This window comes from Pantherophis guttatus, chromosome 2 (genome assembly GCF_059756535.1).
Source record: "Pantherophis guttatus breed Tessera chromosome 2, ASM5975653v1, whole genome shotgun sequence".
Taxonomy (NCBI): domain Eukaryota; kingdom Metazoa; phylum Chordata; class Lepidosauria; order Squamata; family Colubridae; genus Pantherophis; species Pantherophis guttatus.
The window spans coordinates 147,700,350-147,726,470 of NC_142064.1; the positions used below are offsets into that span (position 1 = coordinate 147,700,350).

A 26,121-nucleotide genomic window follows, 5' to 3' on the forward strand; every position below is an offset into this window, starting at 1 on the left:
TTAAAAAAATGCAAATGACATATTCTCAGGACATTTCATATCTGAATAAAGCAATCTAGCCCAGATATCCTGACACAGTAACATCTGAATCATATGTCACCCAGAACTGCCAGTCAGTATTGCCCCTGGTCAACTGAAGCAACCAAAAAGACAGGATTTCAATGTATTTACAGTACTAATTAAAAGATAAAAACTGAAAATCATCCCAAAGTCACTCAAACAGGTCCTGTATTATCCTAATAGAAGAAAGAGTGAAACTTACTTGTGAAGCACTTGTTGTACAAACAGTCCCTGTATTATTTGGCCTAATAGTTACAGTTGCTGTCCTTGGCTGGAATGAAGTAAATGTTTGTTGGTTTGCTCCAGTAGTTGATGGAATGATGCCCAACACTTTTTGCTGCACCTGAACTACGCCTATTGGGAGAGCAATGTATTTATTAATTTAAAAGCGCTGCCAAGTCACAAGATAACACACATATTGTTTAAAATGTTACTCTGATGATTTTTTTAAAAAAATATTCCAACTTAAAAAAAAATCATATCACAAATGACAAAGATTAGACTTGTGAATTAAATAACATTTTGGCTGAACAGGTCTATCCTGCATTCGTAATGTTGAATACAGTGAATACAAACATTTAATAGTTTTTTTTTTTGGGGGGGGGGTTATGCCATCAACCACAGTGTCCTTCTGGACAGGCTTTAGGGGTTTGGGAGTGGGAGGCACTGTGTTACAACCTCTGTGGCCAGTTCTAGTCTGTGTTGCAGAAGAGGAGAGGTCGAGACTGAAGGTCCCTGCAACTTGAGATGCCCCAGGGTCCTCATCTCTCTTTTTTAACATCTATATTAAACTGCTAAGGGAGGTCATCAGTGTGGTGTGTGGTGTCATCAGTATGCTGATGATACCCAGTTATATATCTCGACCCCTAGCTGGACAAGAAATGCTACAATGGTATCAACTCGCAAAGCATCCCTGCTGATCAAGTGCTTGGAGGCTGCAAGAGTCTGGATGGGGAGGAACCAGCTTTGACTCAAACCTAGCAAGACGGAACGACTTTTGGGTTTTTGGCTCTCTAGGCCCAGATGACATTTAATCTCTGACTCTATATGAGGTGGCATACCCCCCGCCCGCCGGACTGAGTTGGTTATGCAATTTGTATCTCTTAGACTCATGGCTTCTACTTGAGGATCAGGTGGCAGCCATTGGAGGGGTGGTGTCATTTGCATCTGCTGTGCTAACTGTGCCCTTCCCTGGCCTGGGAGCCTTTCCTCACAGACAGGTCACTCATTGTAATGGACCATGAGGATGAGGGAGAAAGGTTGCCTAGGGAACAATCAGACAAATGGGGGAGGAGCCCATAGTCACTTAACAGTCATAAAAAGATACTCAGGAAGGACCTGACTTAACTGATCAGACATTTAAAAGTGGTGGTAGGAATTTTTCCTTGCAAGATTCTGTTAATGCAGCCTTACAATAAAGTAGATTTAGCTCACCTAATCGTGTTTCCTGCCTGATTTTCCTGAGAGAGCTGACACCCATGTCTTGGTCACTTCCTGCTTTGGATTACTGAAACACCCTTTATATGGAGCTGACTACCTTGAAGACTACACAACTAGTCCAGAATGCAGCGGTAGCACAGTGATGGATGTCTCTAGGTTTATCCTTTTAATACCTCTGTTGTGCAAACTGCACTGGCTTCCAGTTTCCTTCCAGATGCAATTCAATGTTAAGGCTCTAAATGGCACAGGGTCAAGTTACAACAAATAACATAATAATGGAGTTGGAAGGGATCTTGGAGGTCTTCTAGTCCAACCCTGTGCTCAAGCAGGTGACCCTATACCATTCCAGACAAGTGGCTGTCCAATCTCTTCTTAAAAACCTCCAGTGACGGAGCACCCACAACTTCTGCAGTTACTTGCAGGAGCCCTCTTCCTAAGGGCAACTACCCATCCTACCAATTCAGATAAGGTGGGCACACTCCTAGTCTCTTCCCTTAAACATTGCCACCTTGTGGGACCAGGAAGTGTGCCTTTTCATAACCCCTGCCCTATGAATTGCCTTCTCCTTGAAGTTCAGCAGGCCTCTACCTCCTAGCTTTCCAAAAAGCATTGAAGACCTGGTCTTAACCCCAAGTGGTAGGACAGGGTGAGATGGATGAGAGGATTTAACCGAGAGACTGTATTTTGGAAGTTCTGCTTTAGTACCAGGTTTTAAAATTTTATGGTATTAGAAATATGTGTATTACGTTGTTTTATTATTGATGCTGTTTTAATTGTGATGGGGAGGCAGAGTTTGACATGACATAAATGTTACAAATAAATAATGTTACAAACAAATAAATAAATAAATAATAGACAATAGTTAAACTTGATTTCATTCATGTTTAAAGATAATAAAAATTAAATATAGTGAACGTGATTATTTTCCAGTAGTACATGTAATAATAAACCCCTTGTCAGATTAAAAAAAATTACAATTTGGGCCTTTATTCTGTTACTGGCTTCCTTTAATGTCTACCATGGATACTGGCACTGATTTTAAACACTATGTTTCTCACTTCAGACTGTGAAAGACAACTGCATGGGAATTTATAGATGCCAATGTGAACAAATGCCAGTCAGAGAAATTAAAGAAGAGATTATGAACAAATCCCAAGTAACCTTCTCTAAAGAAGGTCATAGATAATTTACTAGGAAACCCCCAATTAAAAAAAAAAAGAATTTAGTTTTTCATGACATTTTCCTACCTCCTTGAGTAGCTGGCACATTAACAGCAACTATTTTGCTATTTGCAGGAAGAGGCAGCTTTGTAATCACTTTGCCCGCCATGGTTACTGGACTGCTGGCAATCTGGAAAGTCTGACCACTGCTAGATATGGTGGTTGCTGATGTAGCAGCCGTGCTGGTGGCTAATAAACCAGAAATTGGGGCCAAAAACAAACAAACAAAAAATCCCAATGTATATGTGTAGATTTCTTTTGACACTTAACTCACATCAATAAATCAATCAATAGCAACAATATTTCTATTTTACTCTTCTGCCCAGATGACATCATTCTGCATTCACCTGGACTTTTAAACACACAGCCTTCATTAAAGAAAGGCTAAAGAATCTTTTTTTAATTAGAGTTGGAGGGCAAGACTAAGTTTTATAAAACTATGGATATGGTAATGCATAAAAACATTTTCAATATTTATTACAACTTTTAAGTTTATTTAAATACCAATTCTTCGGGGTGTGGAAGTCGTTGGAACAAGCTCCTTGCTCTAAGACCTTGTGGCAAGTCAAAACTGATATATAAATTAACAGCTAGTTGCTACTTACGAACTCAAAAGAAGATAGCTTTCCCTCAAATAATTTTCTCCACGAATGGAGGGTCATCCTGTATTTTTCCAGAATTCAATAACAGAGGAAGATATAATTGAAAGCAGGGATTGATATGCTGGCCTAGAGTTGGAGAACTTGCCTCACAATCAGGAGGCTGTGAGTTTGATCCTGGGTAGAGGCAGATATTTCTGTCTCCGGGCACACTGAGAATATATCTGCTGAAAAAAAACTCTGCATTGACGACAGGAAGGGCATCCGGCCAGTAAACACTCAGCGCCATTCAGTTGCCCAGACTCCATCCCACAAAGGGATTATGGGGTCGTTAAAAGATGATGATATAATTGAAAGCAGGCAACTATTGCAGGAGGAGAAAATAACTGAACTGGTGACAGCCACTTTGATGTGTGTAGTGGTTAAGGTACTGGACTAGAAATCAGGAGACTGTGAGTTCTAGTCCCAGTTTAGTCACGAAAGCTGGCTGGGCGACTTTAGGCCAGTCACTCTCTCTCAGCCCAACCCATCTAATTGGGTGGTTATTTGGGGAATACAGGAGGAGGAAGGGGTATTAGCTATGTTTGCCAGCTTGGCAACATAGGGAGGTAATAAAGGAAGATAAAGCATGAGAAAAGGTGAAAGTGTCACCTTACTTCAAGGGAATGACACATGCGCATCATCCCTACCCTCCTTTTGTTCTCTGCCATATGCAGAAGATGAGTCTGCAAGGCGGGCGTCTCTATCCATTCTCTATCCCTATAGAATCTCCATTACAGACTTTCACCCTTAACACAGGTTGGAAGGAGGAGAGAATGCGATGCCCGATGCCTTGTAACAGGACCCACTGAAGTCAGTGGGGCTTACGACACAGAATCAGCATACACAACATTCCTTGTGGTTTGTTGTCCAGCACAAAGAATATATTTCCTTGTTGCAAAAAAGAAGGGGGAAAATCCTCAATATCCCAAGGATTTGTTTCCATGGTTTATATCCCAATTTAATGGAAGAAACTACTAGGCTGATCACAAACACTCTCAGCATCCCTACCTTGAATTAAAACCATCACACAGATAGCATTCATAGTTACGTTTGCCGAGTTCAGAATTCTACTAAGAATCTCCTTCCTTTTAAGAATGTGTACAGGTAGTCCTCAACAATCATTCATTTAATGGCCAAAGTTACAACGGCACTGAAAAAAAGTGACTTATGTCCGTTTTCACACTTATGACTGTTGCAGTAGGTCCGTGACCACGTGACTTCAGGCACTTGGCAACTGGCATGCATTTATGACAATTGCACTGTCCCGGAGTCATGTAATCTTGCCAGTTGGCTTCCGACAAGCAAAATCAGTGGGAGAAGCCTGATTCACTTAATGACCACATGACTGATTTAACAAGTGAGTCTCAGCTTGATCCAACAAAGGCAATAATCTCTTATAAGCAGTATACAAATATATTATGCTGACAAAATGCACTGCCATCATACACGATTGCGGAATCTGTTTTTGGAAGAACAGTCTAATTAGGTTTAATAATCCCAGGACGCAGCCTGCACCAGTCACACAATCGTCTTCAAGGCAGTTAGCGTGATGGTTCTGCTTTTCAGCTGACATCTCCAGGAGAAGCTGTCCGTAAGGAACTTTCTGAGCTGTACTGTTCAGGTGATGGCAATGCCAGGTTATGCAAACAGCAACTCCGTAAAACTATCTCTTAGGTGTAGCCCCCTCAGTAGCTCCCTGTAATTCCAAAAACCATAGCTGGCACCCCTGGTATAAGTAAGCTCCAATATTGTAAATAAAAACTTGTTACTACAGAGCCAAGTTAAGACAACCCATGGAGAGTATATTTTAACTAATCATTTACCTGTTGAAGGCTGGCCTTGTTTAACCCAGGTAGCAAAAGTCTGGTGGAAATTCTTGTTTTGCTGGAATGTTACTGTAGCTGGAGATCCCATTTTGGTGGCCAGCACTACTTTGGCTCCACTGGGCATGGAGCGTGGTAATGGGCCTACTACAACTTTCTGAGGAGTGGAGACTGTTGTCACAGCACTGCTAGTTGTAGTAGCTGTAGCAGTTCCACACACGACAGGCACCTGCTTCTGTTGTTCCAGACGCTTCTAAGAGAGTTAAACATCATGATATCACAAAGAACAGCTTCCATTCATCCATGCAACTGTATTATAATTCTTATCCCAAAATACAAAGGTGGATAACATTTGTAATTAAGAGATGTACAGGGAAGAGGGACAAAAAAAAGCAAGATCATATCATGCATGTGGGCAAAATGTAGTGGGTTTTGTTTTTTTGGAGGGGAGGGGGTGTATTTTTCTATTTTGGCAATCATACCAGACATAGTCCCAAGAATAAGAAAAAGTAGATTTGAGATCTGGCCTAGAAGTTGCCCATCCCTTATATAGACCAGGAAAACTAAGGCTTAATTTCATTTATATTTTTTGGAACCAAGCACTATTATCAACATTGTTAACTCTCAAGACTTTTTTTTCTGCTATGTTTTCAAAATGGACTGTGATGTATGTATGTGTGTGTGCATGGATATGGATGTGGATAGATAACAACTTTGACAGACTCAGTCCTCCAATCTGAACAGACGAGTACTACCATGCCTGGCTGCTGTCTCCACCACTATGGAGAAATGTGTGTGCGTGCACGTATGGCTGTATATTTATTTTCTTTCCAGAGTAGGCATTAGAATTTCATTTTTTAATGTGTACCAGTGTGTTCACACAAAAAAAGTGACAATAAAGGTTATCAAAAACAGCTGGACAATTATGTAAATATGCAAATACAACTGTGTAATAAATGTGCAAAAGATAAGCTCACTCACATCATTCTTCAGGACATGCCACTAATTTGAGAAAAAATATTTTATAAAGTAAAGCCAGCTATAATGGACACATTGCCATTACAAATTTTCAAACTACTATTAGAATACAAAAACTGTTATCCACCGAAGTCCTGAGCATATGAAACCTGCTATATTGTAATATAGCAGCTAAGAAACTGACATACAAATAATATCCCTAGAACTCCTCCTTAGATTGGTAGCATTTCTGTAACTTGGCACTTTGAAACTCTAATTTTTGTAGCACTGCTTTAGGATGGCATTCATGAAAAGCAATACATATTTCTGTAAGTTAATTAATTCTGGCCTGCCTGAGATCATAGAGTCGTGGTTTTTGTCAAAGGATCCCCAAACCTTTAAAGCAAATGTTCAGCAGCAGTCAAGAGTTGTTCAAGTTGGGAGTTCCTGGCCAATATTTGAGAAGCTTTTCATACAATTCCTGCTTCTCTTCGAAGCTCTTGTATCCAATTCCCCACTCACCACTTGTAAGAAAAAGCACTGGCACCAATTTTTTGGTAGCTTTCTAAGAAAGAATGTGTGAGGAAAGAGAAGCTATCAGATGACTTTTGAGAGTCTATATCTGGGGCCCTCTTTTGCATGGACTGGCAGCATCCAGCTCAATTGGCACTTTTTACTTGAGAGAATTCCTCCACAGAACATCCAATTCACCAGATTCCACAACATGGCAGCTTGGATCCAACCCATTGTAATATGCAGTACTTGGAACACTCTGTGAAGTCTTTTATTATGACGATGAAAATAAAATTTTTAAGTATTCAATCAGGGGTGTTTTTCTTAAGTAACACAAGTCCGATTCTTTAAAAAAATCCTCTTATTTGATACTACATTTTTTAAAGACAACAGGGCCTGCAGTTATTATGTAAGATTTTAATTGGGCAATATTATTTTATAGCATACTGCAGGCACTTTGGATAAAGCTGCAATTCTAGGTAACTGAGATGACAGAGACTTTATCTTCAACAACTATTTGTAAGTCGCCTAGAATCGCTGTGAGTGAGTAGTTGGCTATATAAATTTTCTAAATAAACATATGGATCTGGAAGAAGTTAACACAATCCTCTGTGCTATTAATCTAGTGGATCGGACCCCTTCACTATTAGGCTAGAGAAAACTGCCACCGAGATTACAGAAGGGAGAGTTTAGTAAATGGTGAACACCTCCAGGAGGGAAAGGCATTCCCTTCTCAGTAGGAAAAACATGGTACGCTTCCGCTTAAAGAAGCCATCACTTGATCTTTACAGAACATTTCTGAGAATATGCGTACAGCTGCAGTGACTTCTGAAATGAAATGGGTTCTCTGAATCTCTTTCAGACAGGATTCAGGCCCAGATATGGAGCAGAAATAGCTCATCCCTGTCTGTATGGGATGAAGTTGCATCAATAAACAAACAATAGCCCTGATCCCAACTGGACAAGAGAAGTAGCAAAGCTCGTGACCTGGTGTCTACGTAGATATGGATAGGAAAAAACGGTTTTAGACTCCACCCTAGCAAAATGTAGTGGCTGTGTATTAGGAAGCTAACAATACAGAAATTAGTTCTCAATGGAGGTTGTGCTACCCCAGACAGAGTTAACTTGCAGTCTGAGGGGTTTTCGGGATCCCCCCAGTAGTAGATAATAGCCAGGACTTTTGCACAATTGTATTTGATGCATCAACTCTGGTTGTTCTTGAATAAGGAGGCATAGTGCCTATTCAGTCCTGCCCTTGTCATCATCTACCTAGATTATTGCAAAGATTCCTAGATAGGTTGCCCACCTGTCCATCCAGTATGATCTGGAAGAGAAGGCTCCTAAAGTCTCTTCTCCAAGGGAATTAAGTGGCATACAAGTTATAGGAAGATTATGAATCAATTTTGTAAATAAAGGTTTCTGAAAATCTGATATATATTTTTCTGTGTGTATATGTATGCAAGGATATCCATACTATTGAGTGGTTTCTGACAGCTGAAATCTTTTATTAATATGAATATAGTTCTAATTTGTGTTGCTATACTGTAATATTTAACTAAAAGTTGGTATGAAATAGCATGTCTGCTAGAGATGTAAGGACTGAACACTTTCTAGAGTGTTTAAAAGAACTGGTTTTTTATGTCCTTGTCAATAAAGCACACGAAAAGAGGGTGTTCTAATTAATCATTTTTCTCCCATTTTGCTTTTGCTATTATTGCTTATTTTGTTCATGAATGCAAAATCCAGCAACAAGTGTGCTGTTTCATTTTATATTAATACATAGCCTGATTTGGGTGAACGTTTCACTTGGAAAAGCAAAATGGACATAACACAAAGAACCAATGACATGTAAGAGGAAAAGCAACTGTTAAAAAGAAATTTAGGAAAATGACAGAGTTAATTACCAGACAGATGTCAGCCTTGGGTGCATGTTTCATTCACAGCAGATTAATTCTGTATCAAAGGTTATATAAATATATCTAACAACCCCATTTCCATTCCAACATGGAAGTGTTTCTGATTGCATATTTGGTAGAACGCCAAAAGTTACATTCACCAGACCCTGCCAAATTAGATATTCTGTCAACATCAACCTTAATAGCTTTGCAACAAAAATTTGGAGAGGCATACAACCCTGTGGAAAAGCTTCCACATGAAGTGTAATGTAAGCAAGTACAACAAATGTCAAAAATCTGAAGTACCAATTTATATTCCCACTATGGCGTTTCATATAGTTTTACTCATAAGAACATAAGAAAATGTTCAAGGAAGACACACTTCCATGCTAATTTGCTAATTGTACATAAATGAAAACTTTTTACAGGTGGGACTTCTAAAAGGCTACCCCACCTGTTGGGCAGCCAATCGTTGCTGTTTGAGTTGAGCCTCCATTTGAGCCTTGAACTCCTCTGCCTTCTTCTGTTCACTAACCTTAGCCTGTTGTTCAACTGCCTGGGCCTTTTCCTTCTCCACCCTGCAAAAGAGAAGTATAGAAAATACCGAGTATTATCAAGGAATTACAATTTTTATATCAAGAGAACTAATTTCCAAGCTATTAGTACAGTGCATCTTAAGTTCCTTAAATTTTCAAATGTCAACAGATCTTATCTTATAAATTATTTTTCCTTTTGAAATATTTTATGAATGCCCTTAAACCTGGTCCTCTGCAAATCTAGAGGAAACTTGGATCTAATGAAAATTTCCTGCTGGGAGAAAAAAGGGAATGTCTCATTACATTTTCCTTATGTAGCTCCGGGTTGCTCTTCCTATGCCATTCCCATGACAAGAAAATTGGAGAATTCCATTCATATCCTTTATAACCAACTGCTGACCACCTCTGAATCTAATTCAAGACATTGCCTGCAATATCTGATTTGCCTGCTGCATTGGTTGAACTATCTTAATGTCCAGATGACAAAGTTTACCTAGATGAAACAATGGATGATATATCTTTAGTAAGTGAAGTAGGGGTTTAAAGCTTAAAACTAGCTCGGAAGAAAGGTGTCCAAACTGAGACGGGGAAGGTAGCCCAATGCATCAATTCTGATTAGCACCAGATAATACTGTTATTGTGGTAGGACTTATGGAACTCATTGTATGACAAATATGAAAGGACTTTATTGCCTTATGTTAAAATAAGCCCGGCAACTCCTAAAAGAAGCACAAGGAAATGAAGGCAAAGAAAGTCATAGGATATAAAGCTACAAAATGCTATTGTTACTTATTTATTAAATTTATAATGCTGTCCATTCCATTAATAAGGCAAATTTTGATCTAATGATGAGATAAATGAAAGGGTAGGGATACTGAAATTTGGCAAGTTTCCACCTTTCAAAATTTTATTTTCTTGAGTACAATCAAGTTTTAAAAAAAGAAAACCTGGAAAAACTAAACAAGATTTTGGACCCGAGTAGAATTACCACAAAGCTGGGGAAAGAAAGCATATACAAAAGAAATTAACTATGCAAAAGAATGAATAGAAATGAAGAAATAGGAAACAAAAGTGACTGTAGAGTTTTATTAACTAGAATCAGTTTATAGTCTCAACAGCTATTTTTTTTTAACATTACATTCATGGAAATGAAGAAACAATGGTTATCAAGTGAAGTGTACTTTTTTCCTGTTTGTATTTCCTGAACTGCACTTACAGTTCTGTGATTTTTCTGAAGTTTCACTTTGTTAAACCAACTGGCATAACTCAAATGCATTCAAATATTTACCTCATTATAGCTAGAACAGGTTTCAGTTATCACCTTACCTTTCAGAAAATGCTTTTATCTCCCATAATTCCAACTCCTCCTCTGCCACCCAGGTTTCAATGATGACTGGTCCTGTTTGTTTTGGTGTTTCTGGCCTTTTGGGCCTCAAAGCACTCGATCTAAGACCCTTCCTCTGAGGGGTTGGCGTTTCTGACAAAAAAGGAGACATCAATCAATTCTCAGTTAAATATCAGTATGAACATAGGTCATGTTCGTCCAGCTAGGTTATTGGTGTATTTTATTCACATGTTTACCTTTGGGGGCCTCTGGAACACCAATAGGACAAATAATTTTCCGTATGCAGTACTCTGATCGAATCCCATATGGTCCAACATCTCTCCGTTTGATTATTTCAGTTGTTGTAATTTCCATTTCTGATGTTTCTAGAAATATATTTGAACATTCATTCACCCATGTAAAAAGACATTACCACAAATGTTAGCTGAAATTCTGGAGTTTTGGTTTAAAAACTGTACATATAGTTTGTTTTAGCATATATGCAGAACCCTGCCCTCCCTCCAAAAAAAACCCTCTACTAGTACTTCATATTTAACCTCCATTATTGATTTTAAAAAGTTTAAATCAATTGTGCAGTATATCAGGATGCTCTTTAAAATTTTGTAACTTCAAGCTTAAGTTACTGATTAGGTGAACCTCGTAATGAAAGTGAAATGAAGTACAGAAATGTGACTAATATTACTGGATTTTACGTGTAGTCCGCAATTTACAACCATTCGTTTAGTGATCAAAGTTGCAACAGCACTGAAAAAAGTGATTTATGACCGTTTTTCACACTTACGACTGTTACAGCATCCCCATGATCACATGATCAAAATTTGGGCCCTTGGCAATGTATTTATGAGAGTTGTACTGTCCCGGGATCATGTGATCACCATTTGCAACCTTCCCAGCAGGCTTCCAACAAGCAAAGTCAATGGGGGAAACCGGATTCACTTAACGACCAAATGATTTGTTAACTCGTTAATGAATTACAGTGAATCACTTAACTGTGGCAAAAGGGTCATAAAATGAGACACAAATCATTTAATAAATGCCTTAGCAAGAGAAATTTTGGGTCAATTGTGGTTGTAAGTCTTACATTTATTTGATGAAAATAGTTGCATATTTTGAGCATCTTTAAGATAATATGCAGAATAGCTATAATTTTAATAATATTATCCTGTTTTCCCAAAACTAAGACTTCCCCTGATAATAAGCCCAATAGGGCTTTTGAATGCATGCATTAAAATAAGTCTCCCCCTGAAAATAAACCCTCCCCGAAAATATTTAAACCCAGAGCTGGAAATCAGGTAAGACGGCAAGAAGAGCCCCATGCTCCATGCGCCCTAAAATAATAAGACCTCCCCAACAATAAGGTCAAGTGCTTATTTCGGGGTTCAAAAAAATATAAGACAGGGTGTTATTTTCGGGAAAACACAGTAATTATTTAAAAATAATAATTAAAGAGTAACAGAACAGACAAAAAAGAAAAGTCTACTGCAATTTCTAACTGCCAAAGATTAAAATGAATGAGAAACAGAAATGTCTTTTCTACCAGGCCAGAAAATGAGTAATTCATTGACTAATTCAGAACTCTGCCTTCTATGGCCCTTGAACCAACTTTAAAAAACTTTTGTAAAGCAAATAGTTGAGATTTGCGTCAGAAGGAATCTATAGTAGCTTGCTGCATTTGGAGGGAAGAAAACATCTGCACAGAACTAGAGAAAAGCCTTTTAATATTGTCATGCCCAAACAAATTCTGATCTGGAAAAGTTCACTGACAATGATCAAGACTCAATCCCAACTCCATGATATTCTCCCTCAGTATCTTCTTGAAAATGTTAAGTAGTGCAGGTTTATCAATTAAATGTCTAATGTATTAGACATGAATCCACATTAAGCAGTATTCTCTTACAAGCAGTCTCTACATGTTACGCTTAATTAATTAAATATTTATGCCACCCATCTCCCCTACAAGAGGGCAGCTTACAAGTTAAAATAAGTAAAAAATAATTAAATTATTAAAAAAATTAAATTATTAAAAAACTATACAGAATAAAATATTATTAAAACTCTACTAAAACCAAAACTAATAGAGTTTTAACTAGTTTTGCACTGTTTTTTACACTGTTTTCTTTTTAAAAAGTTATTCTGAGGATCGGTTTTTAAACTGATTTGTTTAAAATTGGTTGTGTATACTGAAACTCTGGAAATCGACAAAGATGCTTATGGTATTTCTGACTCTAACAAAAAGTTATCTTTCAGTTCCAAGATACTGGCTCAATCACATATCCTGGGCCCCAGGCTTCACCACAAAACCAGGTCTTTAGGGCCTTACAGAAAACCAGTAGGGACATAACATGTCTAATCTCCAGGAAATGATGTTATGCTGAACTCCTAATATTGATGGAATACTGAAAGAGTGAAAGACTTAATAAAAATGAGCCTGACCAGCTAAAAGTCAAATTACAGATTATATTTGTATTCAGATATAAAGTCCTAATAAGCAATGTTCTATGGAAATGAGTATCAAGAACTTGGCGATTCTTCCCTTCTGTTTGCCCAGCAACAAAGACCACTCTTAAATCTGTTAAACCAGTATTATAATATTCCAACAGACAAGATGCAGCTCTCTACAAACCAACAGTGCAAACCAGTTTACAGTTTTAGTTTATAGGAAGTATTTTAACCAGTTTCCCCAATTTAGATATCACAGAAAACCCATGGTTAAATGAACTGTGTTGTCTTTTATGCTTGAGTTTGGTTTCTAATACCAGGGAATGGTTTTCTCTCAAACCAATGTCAGCATGCTTTGAATTTTCTGTTCAACAGAATTCAGGTATAATGCAATACTAGAGTGCGTCAGTGGTCGGCATTTCTGGGTATCTTCTTTTTAATAAATATCTTCCTATTTAAACAACAACAATATCCAATTTTCTTGCTATATAAATTCTTTTAGTCTGTGTTTAGTAGTGTGACCAGTTTCCTGTTACATGGACTGAAATTAGTTTCAGTTTCATTCACATACATCCAAGTGTGACATACTGGGTGGGAATAAACCCAAAACAGAATTTCATAATAATAATTGATTTCAGAGTTCTAGTTCCCATAATATATTACGCATTTTGAAAAACTCTTTTAATTATCCAGATTTCTGAAAGTCAACTCTACCTGTCCGTGTAGTTCCTCCTCCTGGTGGAGGTTTGGCAGCCATGTCATCCCACTTTAGGCATGCCCAGAGTAACCTCAACATGAGGCTTACCCCTGCCAAAGATTTTACAGTCTGAAGTCGGTACCTGGAAAAAAACCAAAAAGAAATTCATTGGCTGGCCACCTTCAATATACTAAAAGAAACAGCTTAAATGCCATAGATCTTCTGAGATAAAATTAATGTTTTCTTTTCATCATAGTTAAAAATGGATCATAGTTAAAAATGGAGTGTACTTTCACATATAGAAACATACATAGTACTAGCAGTGATTACAGACAATCTTTGACTTACAACCATTCGTTTTAGAGACCATTTGATGCTACATTTGCACTGCAAAAAGTGATGTATGACCATTTTTCACTTTTATGACCGTTGCAGCATCCCCATGGTCATATGATCAAAATTTGGAAGCTCAGCAACTGGCTCATATTTATAATAGCTGCAGCGTCCTGGGGTCATGTGATACCTTTTGTGCCCTTTGACAAACAAAGTCAATGGGGAAACCAGATTCATTTTACAGCCATGTTACTCACTTAACAACTGCAATGATTTCCTTAACAACGGTGGCAAGAAAGGTTGTAAAATAGGGTGAAACTCACTTAATTGTCTCACTTAGTAATATAAATTTTGGGCTCAATTGTTGTTTTAAGTTGAAGACTAGCTGTATATAGATCTATGCAATCACATGTTGAATTCTGCTCATTTAAATGCCAAGTTACAGAATATTTCTAGAATGGCGGATCAACTAATTATAGCTTTACAGTCTTAAATATTTACTGGAAACAAATTAATATGGTATTAGATGTTTTTGTCATGGCTTTGATAAGCTGACCAAAGAAGGTAAGTTATGAAAAAAGCATTATTTTGCAATGGCAATTTGAAAATTATTTTCTCATGATTTCAAATTGGTATGCTCTAAATAATACTAGTGGCATGTATTAGAACTGTGATTATTTTGAAAGCTCTCAAGCTCTTGGTTGCTGTTAAAATGAGGTTTATCAAGCAAAACCCCGTTTAATAACACAAAGCAAACTTATTACAAAAAGCATTTGTCTAACCATAACAATTCTGTAGCCCTCCCCGGTCTCATTCCACTATACCCCAGCCACAGGACTAATCATGAAAGGAATAGGAATAATTCTGTACCATAGCTCAGAACTGGAGATCAGAGTTTTTCACCCATCCTTTTGGATAATCTTAAAATAAGACTATTTTTGCAGTGTTCAGTTCTTTAGGCTGCATTCATTTTAAGAGGCTCAAGTTAAAAAGAATGGGATTCATGGATATTTCTACTGTCTAGTTTTTGGTCTCAGTGAGTACTTTTCAGCATATTTAAACTTTACAGTGCATACCCTCTGCAAATTCTCCTGTTTCGTCATCACTCCACATATCAGATATTTGCATTAGGTACAAGATTCCCTACCCCAATACTGTTCCATATCCTGATCGAGAAGCAGCTAATAAATCTTTCTTTCTAAATATACCTACAAGGAATATTATCCTCCTGTTAAGAACAGGTCCAGTATCTTAGGGACAAAATAATAAGCAATTAAAGATTTTTAAGTGATGACAATTAAAATACTGGATTATAATATATTCACAAACACATGCACAACAAAATCTTCTCCCACTCAGTGGGAGATTTTATAATTTATAATTTTTAAACATTGTTATAACAGTGTACCTCCAAGTGATACCAAAAGTTGGTCTTGGGGATGGGTAAGGCCAGATGTCCAAAGCAGGTTTAGCGGTATAGTTGAAACAAGGAACTTCTCTAATCCCTCCTTTTCTTGCCAGTTTCTTCAAGTCGTCACTGGGTAAAACAAATATGCTCTTTTTGCTGCTTTTAGTAACAAACTTTCTATAAGACGGCAATGCTGTTCCAGAACGAGTTTTTTTAGGCCTTGAAAATTTCATTAGTTTCACTTTGTCCCTTGTGGAATATTCCTTGCTGACTGTCATAGAAGTCACCAATGTTCCACTCGGGGTTGTCAAGGAATCAGTCACTGTCGTCGTAACCACGGTTTTACTATGCTCTTTTACAGAAATAACATCGGTTGTGGGAGCGGTAAGCTTTGTTACAGTGGTGGTGGTGGTGGTGGTTACAGTGGATACGGAACAATTTTCAGCTGATGACACCACATGCTCTTTATCCTCCTTGACTGCTGAAAGCTCTGACACTTTATAAACGGTTTTTGATTCTGTAGAAATGGTAGACATGGTGGTCACTTCTGTCACAACCGCTTTCACTGCACTCTCTCCATTGATGTTTTTAACTCTGTGTGTCTGCAGTCCATTCTGATCAGCAAAGTCGTTACTCAAACTAGATTCTTCGCATGAAATTACAGGCGAGAGGGCAGCCTTCTTAATACACGATGACTCAATTTCCATGCCTTCTGTTTCACTACTTATACTGTTCTCGTTACAGGAATGGACAGCTGTGAGGGATGCATCATCAACCGGACTAGATCTTTCAGAAGAACACGGCTTCCTTCCACTGTCTTGAGTAGACGGAGATGTATCCTCCTGAGGTAAAACACCGCCTCTAGGATCACAGTCGGGATCCACCGAACTCCGTACAGAAAACTCATTGTCTGAATGTCTTCTCTCATCCACCTCTTCCACAGCGATATCTCCATTCATAAATGGTTTTACAGATTCATTAGAGGGAAATGATTTACCTAGCAGATTGTTTTTATTAATATTATTGACTTTAGAGTCAAGGTTACTCTCAGCTTCTCTTTTTAAGCTTTCTTCATTTGGTAGGTCTTTAAAATCAGCATCTTTTCCATTCATCTGATATGTTGCCGACTTTCCTCCATCCATCTGGACATCGTGTTCTCCATTTTTGTTGTTGTTTTTATCAGCAATGCTTTTAATCTGATCAATGCATTTGCTTATGGAAGTTGGAGGATCACACTTTGCCTGCTGTAGCTTTTCACCATTTGTTTCAGCAATTTTAGAGTGTGTAATTTCATCAATGATGTTTTCTCCTATCGTGTTAGGAATCTGGGCTTCAAATGCCTTCTCTGAAATAAGCTCAGTACGTAATGATTTTAGGCCTTCCAGGGCTTGTTTGGGATTTAATGCAATCTTTGGTTCAGATGCATCTTCATTGCTTTTCGGTAGACTCGCATTTGTGTTATTTGCTGCATGATCATCCTCTAAATTACAAGCTTCTACAGAATCAGAGCCCCGTTTTTCAGTTTTTAAGGTTTCATTTCCTTTCTTAATGAAAGATGCAGTCTCTTTTTCACAGTTCTGTTCAATTCCCTCTGGCTGCATATGATGTTCACAATTAGGCCCTGTGATTTCCTCTGAACTTTTTTCATTGTCCCCTAACACACTGCATTTAGTTGATTCTTTATTGTCTATTGCTTGAGAATGTTCCATGGTTGAATTACCCTCCTCCTTACTCAGCACTTTATTTTTTTCCGCATCCACTGGTTCAGAAGCACTTCCATGAGCATTTGCTGCTATCAAACATTGAGAATCTGAGCACTGACCTGAAATGAGATCGGATTCTTCATCTAAAAGTCTATTCAAGCAAGACAAGGATTGGACTGATTCACTGGTTTTATTGAAGTGGAGGTTGTTAGGTGACAAACAGTCTTTAACAGGATCTTCAGATTGCTTTGTACCTGAATCATGGGCTCTCTTTTCATCTGTTTCTGCCTTAGCTAATGGTAGGTCATCTGTATTCCTTTGTGGACTCAGAGATTTACAATCTGAGGAATTGGAAGCAGCTTTAAGCTTAATTCTTTCCAACCGCTGCTTTTCCTCTAGTGTAAACTGTTTTACTCTTCTTTCAAGTAGTCCATCTAATTTTGATGTTTTCACTTTCCTTTTGTAACATGTCCTTAAGTGAAAACCTTCACTAACGTTTATTAAATCTGCACTGATGGGAGTTTCTTCACATTTGGGGAAAGTATCCATTTTTACTTCATCTACTTCCATAGGTTCTTCCTTGATGTCTTTATCATTTTCACAGATTCCTTTTTCATCTATAAAAAAATGTTTAATCAGTAGGACACTTTATTAATTAACACATATACTGACAAACCCAAGTCCCCAACCAGGGCAGCTTCCAATTATACAACGTACTCCCATCATTATGTAAAACAGGGGTGGGGAACGATGGCCCATTTACGACCTATGGCTGACTCAGGAATTCTGGGAGTCGAAGTCCACAGGTCGTAAAGGGGCCATTGTTCCTCATCCCTGATGTACAGCATCAATAACATTATTGATTAACAATAGCATTTAGCACTTATATATTGCTTCACAGGGCTTTTAAAACCCTCTCTAAGCAGTTTACAGAGTTAGCATATTGCCTCCAACAATCCGAGTCCTCATTTTACCAACCTCGGAAGGATGGGAAGCTGAGTCAACCTTGAGCCTGGTGAGAACCAAACTGCCAAACTGCAGGCACCCAGCAGTCAGCAGAAGTAGCCTGCAGTGCTACATTCTAACCACTGCACCACCACGGCTCATAGTTGAACTATGTAGAGATCCTGGAAGTCAAAAATCCCCATTTGGAATGAATTCAGACTGAGGAAGGCTAATCTAAATTGTGACTAATTACATATTCTTTTGCAACAATATATTCAGGCATAAGGAATTAATAAAGCACTGTTTCTACCACGAGAAATTATTTTTAGACTGTCTTCAAGTAAAAGTTGCACACATAAAAATTTCGCTCAACCATGGAAGGTTAGATGTTTATTAAAATGGATAAAAGTGCTTATTACCTTCCTTCGCTTGATCTGATTTTTCAAAATGTCCATCAATTTCAGCTTTTTCTTCATTTAGTTCATTTTCTTCCTTGGTTTGACTTTTCTTTGTGGTCTCAGATTGTTGAGTTTCTTTTTGGTCCTTTTTATGTGGTTCATGGAAGCTCTTTATTCTATCTTTCAAAGAACAGTGCTCTACTTTTACTTTTGCTGGATTTTTCCTTTTATCCAATTCGTGCTGTTGTTCTGTGATAGCAGCATTGTTCTTTGCTGATAAAGAAATATGCAGATACTCATATGATTTTGGTCACTTTGTCACTATAAGCCTCTCACACAGGCATATACTTTCAAAAGACTTACTCCAAGCCTAGTACTATATTCAGAAAAAGGACTACTGCAATTACAGTAGTGCACTATTTTTCCCCCTGAAATGCAATTTTGTTCAATAGAAATGTTACTGACTATGAAATTGTACAGGATCATAAGATCCAACAAGATCTTAATAGAGGAAATTGACTAAATCCGACCACCAAAAGTATTAAAAGCAATTGTCTATTACCACATAATAAAAACAGATAGTTATTTCTGTATCAATAATAACAATTAGAAAATGACACTGTTATAACAAGCTTAACAATTTTGTTTGCAAAAAGATTCTGATCTTGTAGAAGCTCTCACTAGGACAGGGGTGTCAAACTTGCATCATCACGGCGTTGTCATGTGACGTCTCGTGACTTTCCTCCTTTGCTAAAACGGGGGTGGACGTGGCTAATGTAGGATGCATCTGGTCTGTGGGCTGCGAGTTTGACACCCCTGCACTAGGAAAACAGAGGGGATTTTGACCCTTTTCCTTCTGCTGCAGTACTTTCTTTCCTACCATACCAAAAGGCCCCCTAACCTTCCAGAACAGATTTTCTGATCACATCAAAAAGGGGGAGGGGGGGGAATCAATAAAAATGATTATATAGAGTCTGCTCTATATAGCTTTGAATTTATTACACTGGGGTTTAGGATATATTACTAAAACCACATATTTTCTCTTTAATTACAAAATTTAATATAGTTAAATGGACTAGCTGTAGAAATTTGGTATGAACCCAAATTACAGTAGTTTGCTTCTTCCATTATTTAGAAAATTAAGACACATGTGAATAATTAGCAACTTTTTTTTACAACAAAACCATATTTAATTGATAGAAATATGAAGAGTATTTTACAGATGTATATTTTTCTCCTGAAATGCTTGCTGTAACTAGAAAGAAATTAAAATAGTACAATGTTGTTTGAAAATACAGTGAAAACTGGTGTTTGATGTTTTAAACCTCACTTCATATTTCAAAATCATACTGTTTCCCCGAAAATAAGACCCTGTCTTATATTTTTTTGAACCCTAAAATAAGCGCTTGGCCTTATTGCCATGCACTCAAATGCCCGATTGGGCTTATTATCAGGGGATGTCTTATTTGGGGGGAAACAGGGTAGCTATATTTTTTAAGACACCCAGAGTCTGTTGGATTGGTCAATTATAATAAAATTAATGAAATAATAAAAATGATAATGATGATTTCCAGCACTTACCAAGTAGTAACTTTCTATAACTGACATTAGTATTTCCAGGTAATCTGGGTACAAATCTATGAACATGTGTTTTACTAATCCATATCCATCCACCATATCCTGTTACTCTATATTCTTCTCCTTTTTGTTTCCAGACCTATGAAAAAGTTGAAATACATTTTAATTTTTATATAAATTTGCAGCCTTACCACACATAAAATATTGCTTTAAAATAAAGCTTAAATTTTCTTTTCTTTTTTTTTTTAGAAGTTAACGCTTTATACATTCAAGTTCTAAACAACCTTTTGCTTGGCAATTTATTTTTTACAATGAAAAGTCGCATAGCACTTCAGAAATAATTGGTTAGGAGTGCACATGCTCCCCAGAGCAAACTGCCTCTGCCTAAAACAGAAATCCAATATAACTTATTATTCAGGTTTCTTTAGAGCATAAAAAACAGCTAGCTTTAGAAAAAATTAATAAAACTGTCTTATGTCTACTCTATGAATTCAGCTAATGCTGAAACTGAAAGTTTATCTAAGGTCTGGTGCGAATACATATGCCTTAGTTAACAGCCATTCTTCACTGCCAGAGGTTGGTATATCAGGAGCAGCCATCTGACTTGAAAAAAGCAGACGAGTAATCTTGAATTCTGATTTCTCTAGTTTCCTTGGAAGTTCAAACAATGCTTAGGTTCTCAACTCTGATTAATTCAAGCGGTAACTGGCAAGATATTTAAAACTGAACGTTTGTCTTCTCCTTATTACCTTGCTAAAAGGATTGACCAAGAATATTTTCTTCTAAATTACTGTGATCGTTAGCACTGAATACTGTTTCAGTGGTAACCATACATCTATCCCTCGTTTAGCTTGATTATCTAGGTTAGCAACCATCTGCAAATATGACAGCATATAATAGTAATTAAAAATTCATTTCCAGCCAATGCACACATTTATAACCAAATTTCATCTGCCTGACAACAATGCATGCCTGAGTAAGACTGGCATACCGCACAAGAGAATTTTATCTGAATGAGACTGCAGCAACCAGTGGTCTTTGTAGTCTCTGTCTGTTGTCTGTCTGACTGTGTCCTTCCCTCCCTCTCTCTATCACATGTCCCATTAGTTATGATTCAGCTTAATCTTCTGTCTCTGGAACATAACAGAGACACTAAACGAGAAGTGTGTCTATGGTATTATATGAACTGCATTCAAGAAGGCAATAAATACAGTCTATGTATTAGTTTTAAAAAATCAGCTAATAATTTATTACAAAGAAATCTGAAGCAGTTTTCAAATCCTAGGTCTGGAATTAAACTAAAATAAAAGCTGAAACAAAAACAACATTAAAAGCAGCATTATATATGGTAGGGAAAATTAATAACCAATATATAAAGAGGATTTAAGAAAAACATGCCACCATGTTGGAGTCTGGTATATTACAGGGGCTAATCACAACAATGTAAGTCTTAATTAATAAGTCACAAATCACACATATACATGGACACCGGGCTTAAAAAATCAAGTTTACAATTATACAAACCAAGGAAATGGCAATAGAATATAGTATATATCAATAGACTATACTGCTAGGATAGGAACTCCTGTTCTGGACTAATCGATCTGGAAGAGGAACTGTGAGCAGGCCTGTTAACGATAGTGAATTGGGTACTTTTTCCACTATTTTCATTCTTTTGAACTCATACAGAGTAGGAAAATGTGTGGCTCTCTGGCTATTCCGGAATTATAATTTCCAGTATTCCTCAATATTGACAGTGTTGCTAAAATACAGCAAAGTCTGGAGATTTAGTTATCTACCTCTATGTTACCTTTCAGTTTTTCAGTAACTGGCTCCACTGTCAATCTGCCCATACCCTTTAGACACTATTTTTTAACATTCAAATGGAATCTGTCGTTGAAATCCATTCTTCTACATATACAGACCTGTAGAAGGACAGATCTTGATGTTCTTTAGAAACTATTTCAGGCATCTGCTACTATCATATCGCCTTTCTTCTTTCTCAAGAAGAAAAAATCTAATTTCTTCAATCTCTCTTCACAAGATTTTTCTTTATCTTGGATCATTTTTATTGTCCTTCTTTGAATTTGCTTCCGTTTACCTGAATTTTTTTATTACTGTTTGATTTCCAGGACTAGATAAAATAGTTAAGGAAAATGTCTGAGTATGCGGTATAAATATTACTTCACATGATTTGGAATGTTTACAATTATACAAACCAAGGGAACGGCAATAGAATATAGATGCAACATTTTATTGATGCAACATTTGCCTCTCGGGGAGTCACTTCACATTTGTTTTCGGTTGTCAGTTTTGTCCACTGGGCCTTATTTTTTGTTTCTTTGATTCACTTCATTATAAACAGCTGCATCATTTGTCAACTCTTGTTGTGGTGTCACCTTTCTTTGATCTAAGAAACCTATGCCCTCTCTTTTCAACTGGGTATGCTGACTCATTGCACCCATTTTCCAATTTTTAAAATTTAGGGTTGCAAATCTGAGATTCTGCACATCTCAGGCAAAAATTCAGACAAGCCTTAGGGCATGGGTCCTCAAACTACGGCCCGCAGACCGCATGTGGCCCACGGAACCAATTAATCCGGCCCGCGGAGTACCACGAGGTTGCCCTGCCCACATCACCCCACCCACCCTTCAGCAGAGCGCAGGACTTGCAGGCTGGAACCAAAAGGTAAGCTCAACAATTTTAGCCTGCGGAATGCTTGTGGAGGTGTGTGTGTGTGTGGGGGGGGGGTTAGAAGAGGCAAAAAACAGGCAAAAACGACCCATTTTTCACCTGCACCATCTCCACAAGATAGATAGATAGATAGATAGATAGATAGATAGATAGATAGATAGATAGAGAAAGAGAAAAGAGGGAGAGAGAGACAGAAAGAGAAGAAGGAGGGAGGGAGAAAAGGAAAGATAGGGAAAGAGAAAGAAAAAGAATGAAAGAGAGAAAGGGGGGAGAGAGTGAAAGAGAGGGGGGAGAGAGAGGGAGAGAGAAAGAAAGAGACAGACAGAGAGACAGAAAGAGAGAGGGAGAGAGAAAGGGAGAGAGAAGGAGAGAGACAAAGAGACAGAAAGAGAGAGGGAGAGAGAATGAGAGAAAGGGAGAGAGAGAGAGAAAGGGAGACAGACAGAGAGAAAGGGAGAGAGTGGGAGAGAGACAAAGAAAGAGAGAGACAGACAGAGGGAGAAAAAGAGAGAGAAAAAAGAAAAAGAGAGGGAGAGAAAGAAGGAAAGAGAGAGAGAGAGAGAGAGAGAGAGAGAGAGAGAGAGAGAGAGAGAGAGAGATTTCTCAAGCTCCTTGGGGCTGAGAGGAATTGCAGCAAAACTGAGTTTCTGAAGTGGACCACTAACCTCCTAAACAACTGAAAAAATGATCTAGTAAAAAGAAAATGCAACCAAAAGAGCAACATGCAAACAAAAGCAAATAAAACACCCCCAGGAGCAAAACAAATTAAAGTTTAATTTGTGTGCATTGTTCAATGGACTGTTAAATTGGCCCACCTAGTCACATGACCACCTAGCCACGCCCTCCCAGCCGATCCAGCCCCCCAACAGTTTGAGGGACTCTGAATTGGCCCTGTTTAAAAACGGTAAGAGTTCTACTTTTTCATGTAAAAGTCACCCACGATGGTTAACAATCAGCTTTCAGGTCACACACCTTGCAAATACCAGTGGTTTGGGATATGATCCTTTTCCTCATCACACATGAATGCACGGTCTGTCAGAACTGCCTGTTTTTCCCTATTCCCACAAAACTCAGAGTGTATCTGTTTTCACAAGCTTTGCAAAAGGGTTCTTGAAAGTAAAAGGGGAGCAATTTTATTCCATAATTTACTTTTCCCTCTTGCTCAGATTCTGGTTGTTAGAATTTCCACGTGCTAAGTCAAAAGTCAGCGCGTTTTAATTCTGTGATCTTCTCAGATAACTATTTAACAACCATCTACGTACCATGCTTACCAGAGTAAGAGAGAAAAAGATCACACACACTCTTTTGGGGATATAGGTTTGCCATTCCCAGCTGGACTCCTTAAGAAATTGACCTCCACTCAGAATTCACTGGGGGAGAAGAAAAAGGGTCCATCTAAGAATTTCCCTTAATTAACTCTAACCACATTCAATATCAAATATGTTTGGTGATCAAATGAGCAAGATTACATCCCTAATGGAATGAGATCTGATTACAGCTGCACTCCAAATTCATTCAGGTCCCTTCTTTTTTATTGTATTACTGCAATTATTTCAACTCTCATTCCATTAATATTCACAGCCTTTTAAATTTACTCAAAAAGTAGCAATCTGCTAAAATAAGTTAGTTTAAAAAAAAAGAGAGAGAATAATGTTATGTATAAATAATACCTGGTGTTTGATGGGAAAGGTATATTTCACCCAAGTTGCTTGTTGCATGGTTTCTTCTTCCTCTTGTTTTCTCTCCTTTTTTTTCGCCTTCTCTTTTTCTTCCCTTTCAATCGCTGTCATTCTGCGTAACCTAATCGTAAGATACACGTAAGAGCATTTAAGGTATGAAGCTGGCCTAGCATTGCATTGTCAAGTACTCTGGGAGAGATCATCAGAACTGCTTTTATACACACTCAAATATGTTACCTGGTGTGACCCAAGGACTCCCTCCAAATGGGCAGCATAACAACTGGTTTAATTGCGCATTCCAATATAGCCAGAGCCAATGCAAATTCTCTAGGTTTGCTGCACATCTGGACAGCTTTGATCCAATTCGATCTGTGATTGGACAAAAATATGAAACACAGTAAGTAGGTTGTGTTCACTAGGCTATCTTCAACAGCAAAACAAAAACAATAAAATAGAAAGCAACAGCCACACTGATGCAAAAAAAGCCAACAACCTTGAAGTGATGGTATAATTTAACCCTATCTTCAACCTCAATCCTGGGTCTATTGGCGTATATCTATAGTATGATAAAATATAAAATCTGATGTTATTTTCATTCAATTCCCTTCTTAATGTCCCCCCCACTTCCCCTTTGTAATGTCTTTTCTGTATCTGTTCTCGTCTTTACAATAGAAGCAACTACCTATTATTTTTATGTTTATCTTATTTTTACTCCTTTGTTTTTTCTTTATTTCTCTAGTGTTGAATGTTCAATCGAAAGCTCCTCAATTCTGGGGTGTTTTCCCATAATTTAATGCTCCTATGCCCAATATACTGATGAAAATCATAGGTGTCTTTACCTGTGTGAAGCCCAGTTGGGATGGAGGAATGAGGAGGGGATGTTATTCTCTAGCTGAATTATTGTTAATCTCAGTGTAGATATTGTGAGAACTTTTGACCCATGGACAGAACCATTCCATTTGAACTCTCCGGCAGGACTTAGACAAAACTTGTGAGAAAGGTGACGTCTTTTGTCATGGTCTTCTCGGTGTTGATGTTTATTCAGAGCAAAAGAATTGGTAGCATATTGATTATGATAGACACGATACTTCCCTTCTTGACCCAGTTTAAAATAATTGCTGATGCCTGCTTTCATTACTATTTCCTTCTTGGTATTCATTCGGGAAATTTCCCCTTGAGAATTAACCACAAGCACCTTATTGAAGTCAAAACAAAACAAACAAAAACAACAAAACTTAAGAACGTTTTTTTTTAAAAAAAAAAAACCTTAAATCTCAAAATTTTAAACAAGAGGCAAAATTCTACAACCTTTAGAAACTACTATGTTAAGAATAAGCAATAATGTTTACTATGGCATGTATTTGACTATATAGGGTTTGCCTCATATAATAGTTAAGTCTCCTACATACCATGGTAGATATTGCTTTTAAACCAAAAATTAGTTTCTATACACTTAACTCTATTGCCAGATTTACCATTATCTCTTTTGAAAGGGATGTTCTGTTTTTCTTTTTCTTTTATTTCTCTATTATTTGTAACACTTAAAAGTCTTTCTGGGATTCAACAATGCAAGTATAGCGGTAATAAATAAACACATGAACAAACCTCAATTATAAGCTAGGCTTGCTTTCCATTAACATTTTTGATCAAAAGAACATTAGCATGATTCACGATCTCTGATAGCAGGACAGAATTTTTGAATTTCAGAACAAAGAAACTGAAAGCACATGTTTAGGAAAATAAGTACCATTCGAGATTCAGAAGCATAGAAATATAATAATAATAATAATAATAATACACATGTATATACATATGTG

General features: G+C 37.5%; 1 protein-coding gene across 6 annotated transcripts in view; it reads right to left on the reverse strand.

Moving 5' to 3' along the window:
• The window catches only part of BPTF (bromodomain PHD finger transcription factor), an 84,749-nt gene that overhangs the window by 31,307 nt on the left and 27,321 nt on the right, over positions 1 to 26,121 (reverse strand). For 2 of the 6 annotated variants that reach the window (XM_034412633.3, XM_034412630.3), the window contains exons 8-20: positions 25,144 to 25,499; positions 24,542 to 24,673; positions 24,296 to 24,425; positions 19,935 to 20,070; positions 18,375 to 18,626; positions 15,308 to 17,627; positions 13,584 to 13,708; positions 10,667 to 10,795; positions 10,412 to 10,562; positions 9,004 to 9,127; positions 5,185 to 5,437; positions 2,748 to 2,909; positions 263 to 414 (exon numbers count right to left, since the gene is read on the reverse strand). In XM_034412633.3, coding sequence (XP_034268524.2) covers positions 263 to 414; positions 2,748 to 2,909; positions 5,185 to 5,437; positions 9,004 to 9,127; positions 10,412 to 10,562; positions 10,667 to 10,795; positions 13,584 to 13,708; positions 15,308 to 17,627; positions 18,375 to 18,626; positions 19,935 to 20,070; positions 24,296 to 24,425; positions 24,542 to 24,673; positions 25,144 to 25,499 — 4,422 coding nt within the window. The remainder of the gene's footprint in view (positions 1 to 262; positions 415 to 2,747; positions 2,910 to 5,184; positions 5,438 to 9,003; positions 9,128 to 10,411; positions 10,563 to 10,666; positions 10,796 to 13,583; positions 13,709 to 15,307; positions 17,628 to 18,374; positions 18,627 to 19,934; positions 20,071 to 24,295; positions 24,426 to 24,541; positions 24,674 to 25,143; positions 25,500 to 26,121) is intronic. The other 4 variants (XM_034412635.3, XM_034412634.3, XM_034412631.3 and 1 more) reach the window with 3 other exon arrangements.